Source organism: Lutjanus erythropterus, chromosome 18 (assembly GCF_056507025.1).
Source record: "Lutjanus erythropterus isolate fLutEry1 chromosome 18, fLutEry1.hap2, whole genome shotgun sequence".
Taxonomy (NCBI): domain Eukaryota; kingdom Metazoa; phylum Chordata; class Actinopteri; order Lutjaniformes; family Lutjanidae; genus Lutjanus; species Lutjanus erythropterus.
The window spans coordinates 7,745,644-7,759,699 of NC_139334.1; the positions used below are offsets into that span (position 1 = coordinate 7,745,644).

The following is a 14,056-nucleotide window of genomic DNA, read 5'->3' on the forward strand; positions in this document are numbered from 1 at the left end:
GTTAAGATTTCATTGTAAATGTATTTGGTGCACTCTGTGGGTCTCATGGTTTTGCAGCAGCATGCTGTATGTCCAAGTCCTTGTAGACGTTCTGTTTCTAATCTATTAGGTATTGAGCTTCAAATCAGTATTGTTTCAGTCTCAAGTATCATTTGATATCAAGTATCATCATACTGAACTTGGTATTGGTATCAAAGTCAAAATTTTGGTATCGTGACAACACTATATACACTGCTATCAAACATACACCACATATCCACACATCTTGCTGGACAATAGGATAAATTTACTTAAAAAATACACAGTAAATGGTGATTAAATTTATCTGATAATCTGACTATAGTAATAACAGGCCTTGTTGAGAGGTGATATTGTATTTTTTACTGTAAGATATCTTCATCTTACTGCTCAGGAATCAAAGACTGAGAATGTAATACAACTGGGACGTAAGTGTAATGACATATTGAATTCTGTTCCTTCCTGAAAAGAGGTGTACATCGTGTGGCTATTTTTTATTTAATATGTGTGACACTGAATGATGAAAATTATGTTGTAATGGTGCATGACAGATGGCCTCAATATTTTGTGCATTTCATATGCAGTGCCTCATTGTAAGTATTCGGTTCTATTCATAGTTTCATTTTGATATTCCGTGCAATGAGGGGAGCCTACACAGCCCACCACAGAAGACGCAGAATTCTGTTACCAGCAATGAACAGCTAAAAAGCCAGGCAAATCACAAGATATATCTGTGCTATCTGTCCAATTAATGGGCTCTGTATGGAATCGCCCACTGAAGTCTGTGCTCTAATAAAGTGCGCTGGAACAAAAAGAATCTTTCAGCTGAACATCAGTGGGCTGCCAGAAAAAGGATTTTTCTGTGTGCTGTTTTGAATTGAATAAGTGCAGAACACTTTATGAAAGTTGGCTAAATTGAGTGAATCTGAAAGGTTTTCAAAGGATTGGGAAGTTAATTAGGACGTATTGTATTCATTTTGCTCATTTCACCGGCATAAAACGAGGCACCCTTTTCCTCCGTGGACCCCTTTCATGTTTAACTTTTAAATTGTTATCTAAATGTAGCACATAATTTAACCTTTTCTACAGTGACATGTTTATTCATAAGATGTAATCAGTAAATAAACTGCTTCAGGATTCAGTCATGCAATGAAATATACTGGCATATATAATAACAGGCCCCTTTTTCTACTGTGAACTTTGAAATAGAGGGAGAAGAGGTGGTGAGCAGTTGCAAAATGTCTGCTTAATTGAAGGTAGGTTTTGCCGAGAAAACTCGACCTGCTAGCTGCCCTTGTGTTATTTAAACTTACTGTAAGTAAGCCAATTATGAGCATGCAAGAAAAGTGAACTGTTGTACTGCAGTTTACATAATTGTTTGGAATGTTTTCTGTATATGTCTATTTTCATTTATTGTGAACCTCATACAGCTCAGGGGGAGAGTAATAGGGTGATAACCTTTAAAGAAACATTCTCCGATTACAAGGTTAAACAACGCCAAATATCACGATCAGGATCTCAATCGTTTACTTCACCAAGCTATTGCCATATAAGGGGAAAAGTTTTCTGACTTAAAACTTAAACCCGTGATGATCAGTTATATCTGTTGTTCGCTGTTTAACAGAATTTTTTTTTCTTATTTTAAAACAAAATCTTGTAAATGGAGAGGGTTGTATTGTATCCTGAAATCAGCAAATGATAAGAAATTACAAAACAGAAGGATTAGGAATTTGAGAAGGTGTACAGTTTATGTTTATTGAATGGCATTTTGAATACAAAATCATAAAAAAACAGAAAATAAAATCTTATCCTATCTTACCCTATCATATCTTAATCTAAATCTTACCTTGGCATAGCTCACAAATACATTTATGAAGGTGGCATACTAATCTAAGAACATTATCAGTCACATTGCAGCAAAAATCTCATTTTTTTCCTCATTGCCAGACGGGTAATATTGACATCTGCAACTGTACACTGTATACACATCACGGCTAAACCGAAGAATTGCAGTAGACCTTGACGGGAGTCGGCTTTCATTTCATCAAAATTGGTTGTTGAAATGATTTTTTGGAATCTATTTTCCACATTTGATCGTCTTGCAGGAATGTAGCAGTTTCAGGTCAGCGATAAAACCATGTTGGGAGCAGGGTCATGAAGCCACATCAGATGATGTGTGCTGACCTATTTACATCAATCTCAAACACGGGTCACTGTGTCTGTCTGAAAATGGTATTCAATAAACATCAGAGATGAAAAAGATGAAAAAAAGAAAGTAACAGCAAACACTGTTGGAAAACAAACAGTATTTGTACGCATGCTGATTACTTAATGTATCATTCAGACTCTTATCAAGGTGTTCTGTTGAAACATGGATTTCCTAGTCAGTGTGCTTCCCTCATGTAGCCATTTTAGTTTCTTAGTTTTATCTTTATTGTGATTTTTCCAAAAGCATTGATTTTGTTGTACATCCTACTGTGCAGGACGATCCTCACAATCTGCAGTTGCTCCCTGGATCCACGCTGCGTATGCCTTGTGTAATGTAAAGAGATTGTGTACTTTGTTTGGGCAGATATGCCCACTTTTCTGAACATCCACCCCACTCCCTTGTTTTCAGGAATCCAGTTCTGCCTCCCCTCCACCTGCAGCATTGATCGGACTCCCCAGCAAACCCCAGGTAAACCAGCCACCTGGGGAATCCTCCATTGCTCCATTTCAGTGTGAGGGATATTATTTTATTGAACCATGAGTTGTTCTGTGGCAAGTTGCTGTTAAGCACGTGTTTAAAAAATGTTGAATATCTGCGATTACTCTAATATTCACAGCCAAAAAGAGCGTATGTGGACTTCATCAGAGGTCACTTTATGAATAATGAATGACCATTTTATTTTGCTGAATAAAAAATGAATAATTCAAACTAAAAAAGACCTATCTCTCTGTATTAATGGAAGTGGTCATTGTCCTTCGCTAGAGTTCTTTTAGCACCCTCCCTAAGTCCCGCCTCTTTTGGAACTTTGGTCAGTTTTCTTCCACCCTGTTTCCTGTCCATCAGTATGTTATGTGATAGGCTTATCCATGTTCAAAAGTAATTGAAAATATGTTGCTTTGGGGCCTGTAAGAGCAACATATATGTAGTCGCTTCTTAAAGCAATAGAACTATCATGAACTATCACTTCAAGTTAGCTCATTTTACCAAAATCTTATAATCTTGGCCTACTCAGTTCTTAGCTAGATAGTTACATATTATAGCTTTTGTTCCCAAAACACAAGCTAACTCTCTAGCTAATCAACATCAAGCTAGCTGTAACATTTACAAGTCCCCCAGCCACATCTTTTAACAATCTTCAAATTCTGGTTTACTTTTCATGCTGAGTCCTGCTCATCTAAGTACAGAAAACAGGAAAGGAGAAAACTCAGAGTTTCCACAAGCTTGCACAACTGTTATTAGAGTGCACAGCAAAAAGGAGCAGGACTTAGAAAGGGTCAATCATCTCTTTTTTTGTCAGCACTTATATCCTTTATCGCAGGTGGAGGATGCAGTTGCTCCATTACACCTGCTCTGCAGCCCGACTCTGAACCAGCCTCCTCATTAGTTTGTTGCACACTATAGACATAACAGAGCAATTGTTAAAAGTGCTTTCTCCACTGCCGCTTGACATATTTATGATCGCGTTGCTTTCTGAAACCTGCCTTCCAGCATCCCTCTATACTAAAGTCTTCAATATCACATGAGCGCACAAACGCATGCACATACACACACACCACCCTTCAGATGTTTCTATTATTAGCCTCTGTTGTGCTTTTTAGTGGTCCATCTACTCGACAAGAGGCAAGATTTGTTTTCGTGAAGGGTGAGGTTAAGACCACGGTGACATGAATCTAACTGGTGACATGCGGATGCTATTCACCGTGCCACCAGGAGCAACAGCGGGGGAGTGTCTCGATTACTGACTGCAGCAGCCATTACTGAAAGACGGACTTGGCAGTGTGACTTTCATGAACAGCAGGACAACATCTGAGTTATAACAGGCGAGCGAAAGAATGTCCTTGATCCACAGATCAAGAGGAAACGGCCATGAAATGACTATACTTGCTGCCACAGGGGTGTTTTGTTAGTTGCAAACGGCGCTTTTGTCCTCGGTGATTCATCACAGTGCTCAGGACATCTTTAAACTTTTGCAAGCCATCCAGGTTCAGTTAAGTAAGTTTGAGTAATGACTCACCCTGGCTCGTTTGCGTTATCTATTTTGGGCTATATTTTATATCCACTTCTTTATTGTTTCTGTCTGCAACACTCGTGACAGTGCCAATAATGGAGTTGACCATCCATCTTCCGTTCCCTCCCTCCCTCCAGATCATTTACATATCCTTAAAAGCCTGCTGCAAAACAAACTGGTGCATTTCCTCTACAGCGGTAAATCCAATCGGGAAGAAAGACTCTTAACGATGTGTCACTCAACTCCCCTCCCACCCCACCCCCTCACCCCCATGTTAGCATACAAGCCAGTCCTGATAGATAGAGAGGTCCTAACAGAGATGGAGTGGTTGAATCACTGCCTTTGTGTCTCACGTTAATCAGCCTCACTGGCACAGTGGTAGTTGTTTGTACTGGTCGGAGTGTGTGTGAAGGAGATTAAATAGAGTATTCATACTGAATATATTAAGCGGCATTTAAAGAAACCTCTATCACTGACCTCTTTTAAGCTGTACTCACTGTAAATACACTGTAAAGAAAAGTTGAGAAAACTCATAATTTCAATGCACTTGCCTTTAATAGATTTTTTGAGTTTAGCCGATCTGTAATATTTTGTTGAGTTAATTTACTTTTCTTCTTTATGTTTGCATTTTCTAAACTTTCTTTTTACAGTGTACTGTTCCTTCAAACCTCACCTACATACAAGGGAACATTTTTGTTGACGTTTCTGTAGGAATATGCACCATTTGAGCACAATATTAACCACTGGTTCTCAAACATTTTCTGTCATGCCCCTTTGGAGGTTGAAAAACATTAAATCTACGTTCAACTATAGGGGGGAAGTTATCATCTGTGCCTGCTGTGTTTCAGCTTGGTGGTGTTAGCTGTATTTATTTTACATTTATATTACCTATTCCAGAGGACTGATGGAATTGAATTCAGTTTTGTCATATTTTGAATTTGGCTAATGTTTTTGTTTGTTTTCTTTTCTTTTGTCTGTGTATAAATCATCACCTGATTCTTGATAGCCATGCTTGCTTGGCTAACATTCTGTCATGAATGAATAAATGAATAAAATCTGATAAATCTAATTAATTCATTCCATTTTTGCCAACTCACATTTGAATTGTTTTTTTTTTACAGCAGCAGAAGTTAGAGTTTGGTGTCTAGGCTCCAACTTCATCACTCCCCACAGATGTGTTTACACAGAGCAGCTGAAAGAACAGGCAGCAGTACTGATGCAGGGCAGCAGTGCATCCACAGGACAGAAATTTTGCAGCTTAAATGGATAAATTGGGAGGCTGTGTTAGGTAGACGTTTGTGAAAAGTGAGTATAGCGGTGCAGCTTGAGTTTAGTGTCTGATCTAGCTCCATGTGAGCTCCCCTTGTAGTAGCATGTCTGTCAGTTTGAAACCACTGATACGAACTAACATAAGAACTTAAAACTTGATGTTACTGTAACACAGGGTCCTCTACAAAATATGGCCACAAGATTAAATAATAATGCAAGAGCCTTAGTTGATACTGTGCTTTAGTGGTGCAAATTCCTTGCCAAATTTGCAAGTCATTAAATTATTTCCACAGGGAACACATGGTAATATCATGTCACATGAAGCAATATTAAGTAGCTAGCTAGGTGGCTAACATATAGGCAGCAGGATGCATGCAAAATAACTCCTCAGTTACGACCATTACATGAAGTGTGCATTCTGTAGAGATACTGAAATCTGAGAGTTTTGATTGTTGAATCATGTTAGATAAGATATTGTTTATAGTCAATTCACAATATCCACATGGTGTCCATTTCCCTCTGAGGACACGCTGAAGGTGGAAAGCTCAGCTGTTGTACCGCTGTTTTCCATGTTACAAGTCATACTAAAGAATCTGACCAATTATTATGATTTCATTGTTTCCTGGGTGATCAGCAACTGAAAAGATGTTAGTAAGTGAAAATTCAGAGGGACATCAGGTCATATTTCAAAGCAAAACAATATATTTAATAGCCCCTTGGTTACCATAGCTAACATTAGTGTTCAGCCACTTCCTACTTATCATTACTGTTTATAGATGATATGATGGGTGAGGCATAAATTAATTCTGAAATATCAACAAACATCCTGGACACATTTATTTAAGACTAGAAGTAAAATGCAATAGATGTAATCAAGCTTGAAATGTAGCATTAGCTAGCTGTCAATTCATCGGACCTCAGAAATGTTCAAGTTATGTGATTTTACACTCACTGGAACACATACTTCTGTCCATAGTTCATACAGAATAAATCAAACACAAAAGTGTTACAAGTAGTTTAGTAATGTGTGTTCTGTGGGACAGTAATGATGTTAATAATGTGAGGTAGGACATCATTGAATGCTAACTTAAGGTATTGCTTAAAGCTTAAAATATGGCCCAGAGGCCCTCCAGATTTTCAATATCCATCATCTTTTTAGTTGCTAATCATACAGGAAGCAGTGAAATGATAAGGATATGTAAGGTTCCCTACATTTTTATACTTGCAGTATGACATTTGAGCATCTCATCCTGAGTGTGACATAAGGGGGAAATGGCTGCCATATGATTATGGTCAATACAAAGCTATACTGTATGTGTCATGTGTAGTTAGACTGACCTTATGCCATGTTACCATGCCTTGGCAGGCCAAACGCCCACATTAGCTTATTCTAGCTTGTGACATGAGTTGCTTGCCATGTTCTTGAAAATGCTTCATTCAAACAAGTAGATATAGCTGATAAAGTTTGAGTACTCAGTCACCTTTTCCCCCACTGGCCTACACTCTTAAGCACAGGACATTGTTCAATGCTCTTGTGGCAACCGAGGGAGTAAGTAACTGAGTTAGTGAATTTAGTGACTGAATGACTGAGTGAGTGTGCACTGGCTGTGTTCACTTCAGATGTAATCTAAATGCTGAGTAATACTGCCACTGCCAAGATGGGAGCAAGAATTATGACTCCCCTTTGCACGACTGGCTGGCTAATAATGGCTCTATTTTGGTCCTCCTGCTGAATCATGCCCCCTGAATGGGTCATCTCTTTCCTCCCTTGATCTCTCCTCGCTCCCTGATTTATCCTTGCTCTCTATCTCACACACACGCGCGCACATAAACCCTCTCTCTCACCCTCTCCTCCTGTCTGTGCAGATCCACTCTCCTTCTGTTCCCTCTCTTACCTCTTTCTCTCTCCCCATCTTCCTTGTCCCCCGCTAATGCATCTCTTCATCCATGAGAAGTTAATTTTGTGAATGGACAGCAGCATGAGTCATTAAGCGCTCGGAGCAAAACGCTCTTCATAGACCAGACGTCTCTAGCTATTTATAAACACAGCCGAAATGTGGGTGAGAAAGAGGCCAAAAGGTGTTTTAGCAGGTTTGAGGTGACGCCATAAATGATGCTGTTTCTGAAAATGGTTGCAAACAAAAGAAAATGTCTCCCTTGTTGCAGACAACAATGTGTTTGTTCTGTAATTTTGTTGTTCAGGCTACAATGTAATTAGGATGAAATGCTATTAATTCTACACCACAACTTTCGGGGGCCTGTGTGGGGGCCGCAGCTCATTAGAACTCAAAATAGATCAGATGTTGGTCTCACAAGGACTTCCTTAATTGCTTTGTGTGATGTAAGCATTTGTAAGACAGAAACAGAAACACAGAGTTCAACGCGGTTCGCCTCTTTGTCAAGGAAAACGATAACCCATAACTTAACCTGCAGCGTGACTCAGTGTTCCTCCTCTTTGCCTCCTTTCTTTCTTTCTGTTCTTGGCGCCGAAGCACCTGGCACGCTCTCAGCTTTGATCAGAACACACTGAACACAGCTTGTGCTTCAGATGTTTCAGCCTGTAACTACACCGAGTGAGCTTTTCTCTCAAAGCCGTGCTAGAAAAATAAAGACACGTCAAAGTCTAGAAGGCGCACATGACCCGTTCCTCAGTCCATCTCTCTGTGGATTAAGTCCATATTCTCATTTGCACTTGAAAGAAAATAATCCCCCTCTTTCTGTCATGAAATGGGCAGAATAAGAAGATGAGAGTTGTCAGGCTTCCTTGAGCTGTACTGTACCTCCTTGCCAGGATCCTCCACACACGAGTACTGTTGATGAGTGCTCTCTGATTTTTCACCATCATCCGTGTCTCATCAGTGTCTTGTGCCACAGAGGCTTTGATGTTACTCTCTCGACTTACTTATTATTTTTAAAAGTATATAAAAAAATATTTCACACAATTGTACTGGTACAACCGGCATGACAAGAAACACCTTGATTGCTAAATATATTTTCAGAACCTTTAAAAGGTGCCTGCACTTCTGCATTCTCTCCTCTAATTCAGCACTGAAAATGAACAAGTGGAGGAAAAAGGTTTCTGCACCAGTAAAGAGGCAAACACACCTCTTGAGCAGGAGCCAGGAGCTCCGATCGATTAGATGTTCAGCAACAACAGAAAAGTACAAACATCAAACCCACCTCACAAAGTTTGCCACAAGTTAGGCTACCTATTTAGCAACCGATACATTTTATCAAGTTGTGAAACAAATGATGCTGCTGCCTAATGTCCCATCATAATCGCTGTGATAAATTAGCTCGCCACTTATGTTAATGTGGTCATTAAGTAATAAAAGTAAGTTAATTAAGCGACATTATTAATTCATAATACACTGAAAAGTACTTGCCTTAATCAGCTTGTTGACATGTAACACGTGGGTAGAAATATGTGGTGTCTGCACCATGTCTCTGCTACATTTTGAATTTGAAATGTGTTTAGAGGAATGAGTGACACTTTGTCTGAAAGGGTGTCTATAAAATTGTCATGTCACAAACATGCAGAAGTCTTTATAAAGGTTTATGACATGTCAGTGTCTTTGTTATGACATCTTGACATTAATTTAATGAACCACTTTACTTGAGGTCAAGAAAAATATTCATGACAGTTTTTTTTTTTTTGGTAGTACTTTACATTACACCTTAATAATAACATGGTAACAGTGGGATAATAGTTTGATAATAAAGAAGTAATCATTAAGTAATACCTCGTAATTACAAAGTAATTAACCGTAATTAAAGTAATTAATCAATTTTATTCGATTTGTGTAACACGGTAATAAGTGGCCAAAAACAAAGGGTAATGGAGACACACATTTAAAGATGGCAGATAGGCAGAACTTTTTAGTAATAGTATAGTAATATTTTGGAAACAATAAGTAATCTTCCAATAAGAAAATGGAGGTGACAACCTGATAATAATGACCTTTTCATGTTCATGAACTCTTGATTCAACTGTTGTTTACTATTTACATTAATGCAACCATTGTTGTTTATTTTAGAGTTGGAGGAAGAGGACAGTATAGCACCATGTTGTGTAAGCTAGGCCAATCGACTTGACCAAACCCAACCCGAACAGGAACATCATTTCTAAATTATTTTCAGGTCAGGTATCCACCCTCTAATGTGGTGGGCAGGGTTTGGGTTATGCTGCCAGTGGTATTGTAACGTTTATATCACAGAATCTCTGAAGGTTGATGTCAAACACTGTGGGGAAAAATTATGATTTAATACAGAAATTTCAGGGGATTTACCTTCCTTCTTTTACAGTATATACTCTGGTTTTCAGTAGATGAATAGGTCTGAATTTATATTACATTTTTATAGGCCAAATTATCAAAACTTGAAACTTAAAATGACTTTTCTTTGAGCTTCATGACAATAAAATAAGGTTTAATCACCAAAAGAAGATTTTGCAATTGCATTTAGTACAGATAATTGCTAATGCTAATGCAGGATGTAAATATTTGTAGGAAAATATAATGATATCTTTCTGCATTTTCCAGCCATCACCTACACACCCAACTACAAGAAGACCCCTCCGCCAGTCCCACCCCGCACCACCTCCAAACCCCTCATCTCCATCACGGCCCAGAGCAGCACCGAGTCCACCCAGGATGCCTACCACGAGGGGCGGCACCCTCATGGTGGGATGTGGGCCTCCGACGGCCTCAGCCTGGGACTGACCCCAGGGAGGGGCCTCTATAACTCCACCGATAGCCTGGACAGCACCAAGGCGGTGACCATAGCCATGGAGGCGGCCGGAGTCATGGCCGGGAAAAGGCACCCCTCCACAGACAGCCACAGCTCAGTGCTCACCTGCGACAAGGCCATCCTGGTGTCCAAGGCTGAGGAGTACCTGAAGACACCCCGGTCCTCTATAGGGATACAGGTTAGGATCAACTGAGTATAAAAATTCTTACAACTCACACACAGAAACAGCGCTCTCTTTAAAGCTGCTAAAAATAGCAGGAGTGAGTCATCTTACTGCAATCCATCAATTAAGATTCAACTCATGCTGGAGCAGGTTTTAGTGAATAGTAGTTCACTCCACGCTTCATTCACTCCCTCTCCATTTACTGTATCTATTCCTCTTTCTCTCCAATCTCACACTCTTCATGCTCCTTCTCTCATTTTCTCTCCTTCTCTCCCTTCTTCTCTCCTTTTCGCTTCGTCTCTCTCCAGCTCAGACTGTGTGATCGTATCTTGGATTTGTCTGCCTCTGTCTCTGACACTAGCTGAGGTTCTGCTGTTGTTCATCTCCAGCTGCAGTCTAAGGGTTGCAGGTCTGCTGCATTACAAAGAGTGAAGAATCTGTGGCACCTTAGAGCCATTTATAGTATTTTATCAAAGCAGGATATCAAAGTCACTGCTTTCCTACATTCTTCTTGGTTCATATATTTCAGTAACACTTACACTGACATTCAATACCAACAGAAATAACCCAGCATTGCTTCCAGACTCTGTCTGGTGTTTGGCATGACAATATGTTAATTAATGCAACAACTGAGGTATTTCAATCATCATTATTTCTCTTATTAATGGTGTTCATGTTCATGTTCTGTTAAAGGGAGAGGGTCCCAGCAGCGCTCATGTGTTCTGTTGATTTCCAACTGTTCAATCAGGATTAACCAAGCATTATTTTTCATTACCTCATCATCAAATTAAGTGGTGCCCTGCTCTGTACCTTAGTGGTACAATAATTGTGAAAACACACAGCATATTAACCATTTGTTTCTTATTCATACATAATAAGGTCAATTTATATTTATTCCAAATGCATATTGCTTAAATTTACAAAAGGGTTAACTTTATTTGAAGGGCCACGAACATGATGAAGTCACAAGGAAGAAATGCTCAGCTGATGATGATTACAGCCCTTTAATGCAACATGAGCACTGCAGTGACCCCTCAGTTTTGGACTGTCCCTTTAACTTCAACCAATGATTGGAATAGCCTAGTTGTTGCATTAATTAATGTATTGTTCTTGCATCAAAAGGAAACTTCAGCACGTTACATGTAGATGTTCAGTCAGTGTTGATGGGAGATGTAGTCCTATGAAGCAATAGATTTCTGTGTGTGCTATATTGACCAAAAAAACAAGAGTTGCAGAGCCGTGCAGCAGTGCATACATGCAGCAGGATGCATTACTTGCAAGCTTCTCATGCCCACGTCTATGTTGCAGTGTTATCACCACCCTACCCTCTTTGTCAATATAGCACACACTGACAAATTTATTGCTTCAACTGACACCACCAGCACTGACTGAACATCCACATGAAAAGAGGTGAAGTTTCCCTTTAAGTCATGTATGAGATAACGTCAATTCTTGTACCCTCCTGATAGTTTATAAAGTGCTACATGAATCAATTCGTGCATTTTATTGATAAGAGCGGTTTATCTTTACAAATGAAGACATGGTCACCAGTGCCAAAAAAAGAAAGAAAAATCAAATCATGACTTAAAATCAAAAGTTGTGGACATCCCCACTTATAATTCTGTTCTCAACCCCTCAGCCACTCTTTATCATCATTTCCCTTCATCTACATTTACTTTCTTATATTAATCTTTCATACACTTAGTAATTTCTGCCATTTACTCAATTTTTATTCTCTTTCCCACACATAAATCTATAATTTCACACACTCGCTCCCTCATCTGCTGACTGTCCAATTTTCTCAGTCCGGGGCAAAGTTGAACTTGAAAACCTTTCAAATATTTGAGGAAGGAGAAAAAAAAAGCAGCCCACTTCATTAATCTCATTCTGGAGGTGTTTGAGAGGCGCTGTTCAAGTTTCAAAAATAAGTCAAGCACACCTTAAAGGGCAATTGCCATGTTTTTTTTGTTGTTGTTTTTTTTTTCCAGGTGATATTAAGAGGGCCCTTTGACTGGAGTTCAGTCTAACACCTAAATTACACAGAAGTGTAGAAGTGATGTTGCCACTGGGGAGTCAGCCAGCGAATAAATGATCCCTTCAAAGTCAATTGATCCTGTTACATTCACTGCGTTGTATCAGGTCCAAACTAAGAGAATATCCAGCAGCATGTTTTGCCCAGACATTACATTTAACTGTAATGTGTAAATGGGAGAAATTAAAAATAGCCTCCGACACATTAGTCCTAGCAGCCCATTAAAATGATGAACTGTAATTTAGCCTGCATTCGATGTGTTAGAATAACCAAGTCACTGTTGGCTTTCTGCAGGATCATGAGTCATAAATCTTATTGTAAACAAGGAAGGTGATTAAGAGGAATCTGGTCAACACTGCTAAACTTTTGCTGAAGAAACTTGCACTCCTGCTCCATGTCTGTCTGGTCCCTGTCATATCTGGACAAGAAACCTCCATCATAGACTTTAACTTGCTTTTACTGACCAGAAAGTTAGCAAAGTACAGTTTCTGTGTGTGTGTGTGTGTGTGTGTGTGTGTGTGTGTGTGTGTGTGTGTGTGTGTGTGTGTGTGTGTGTGTTAAACAGAAATGTCTTTGTGAAAATCAAACACCACAGGGAGCATTACTAAGCCTGGAGATATTTTCACAACTCGGATATCTGCATTCTCTGATATTTTAATGGGCCCCCCTATTGGTCACTAGATTCATGTTTGAATTAAGTTACGTTTGCACTACGGCTCTCCACCCTAAACTGTAAAAATGATTTGTTTGTTGAGCCATCACACGTTCTCCTAGTCCTCAGAAGAGATTTGATGAACTCCACTTAAAGGGACAGTTCACCCCAAAATCAAAAATACATATATTTCATCTTACCTGTAGTCTTATTTATTTATCTAGATTGTTTTGGTGTGAGTTGGCAACTTTTGGAGATATTGGCCATAGAGACGTGTGCCCTTTCTCAAATATAATGGCTGCACGCTTCTTTCTGAGTGGTTATAAATTTGGTGGGTGTATTTCATGAAACTGCTCACAACAAGGTTTTTTTTTTATTTTGGGACAAGCCGTCCTTTTAGATGTAGCCTTCCCGTAAATCAGTGTTTCTCACCATCTCACTGTTGCTCAAATAAGTGTTTACCACATACCAACTCAGAAAATATTAGGCTCTGCCACTGTGACTGACCGTAAAATACAGTAGCTTAGGCTTACTGTATTTAGAGGAGGTAGAAGATTATCATTATTATTTATTCATATTTCAGTCTTTTCATTTTACCTCTGCTCACTATTCATGACATCACAGTTTACCTTATAACTGATCATGGATGATGTACAACTACACAGCAGGCTGATACTAAAACAAAGTATTACAGGAGAGACAAAAGTTATTTTCAGTTACGTTTCAGGGATCTGATAGTGAAAGTATTTTCATTTGAAACGTTGTAAGATTTTGATAGTATTTTATGTTTATAAATTATGTGATGTATTTAATTTTTAAAACTCTAGCACTGTACCACTAGTGCCACTGCTGGTGTGTGTGTGTCAAAATAAGAGAATCAAGGCCATAAAAATGTAATCAATTGACATCCATAATACTTAAATCTAATTAGCGACTAAATTTTAAAATGAAATTAA

At 39.0% G+C, this 14,056-nt stretch overlaps 1 protein-coding gene across 1 annotated transcript in view; it reads left to right on the forward strand.

Annotated features, from left to right (window-relative positions):
* The window catches only part of dlgap2a (discs, large (Drosophila) homolog-associated protein 2a), a 69,993-nt gene that overhangs the window by 38,360 nt on the left and 17,577 nt on the right, over positions 1 to 14,056 (forward strand). The window contains exons 6-7 of the mRNA XM_084742348.1: positions 2,636 to 2,695; positions 10,046 to 10,431. Coding sequence (XP_084598474.1) covers positions 2,636 to 2,695; positions 10,046 to 10,431 — 446 coding nt within the window. The remainder of the gene's footprint in view (positions 1 to 2,635; positions 2,696 to 10,045; positions 10,432 to 14,056) is intronic.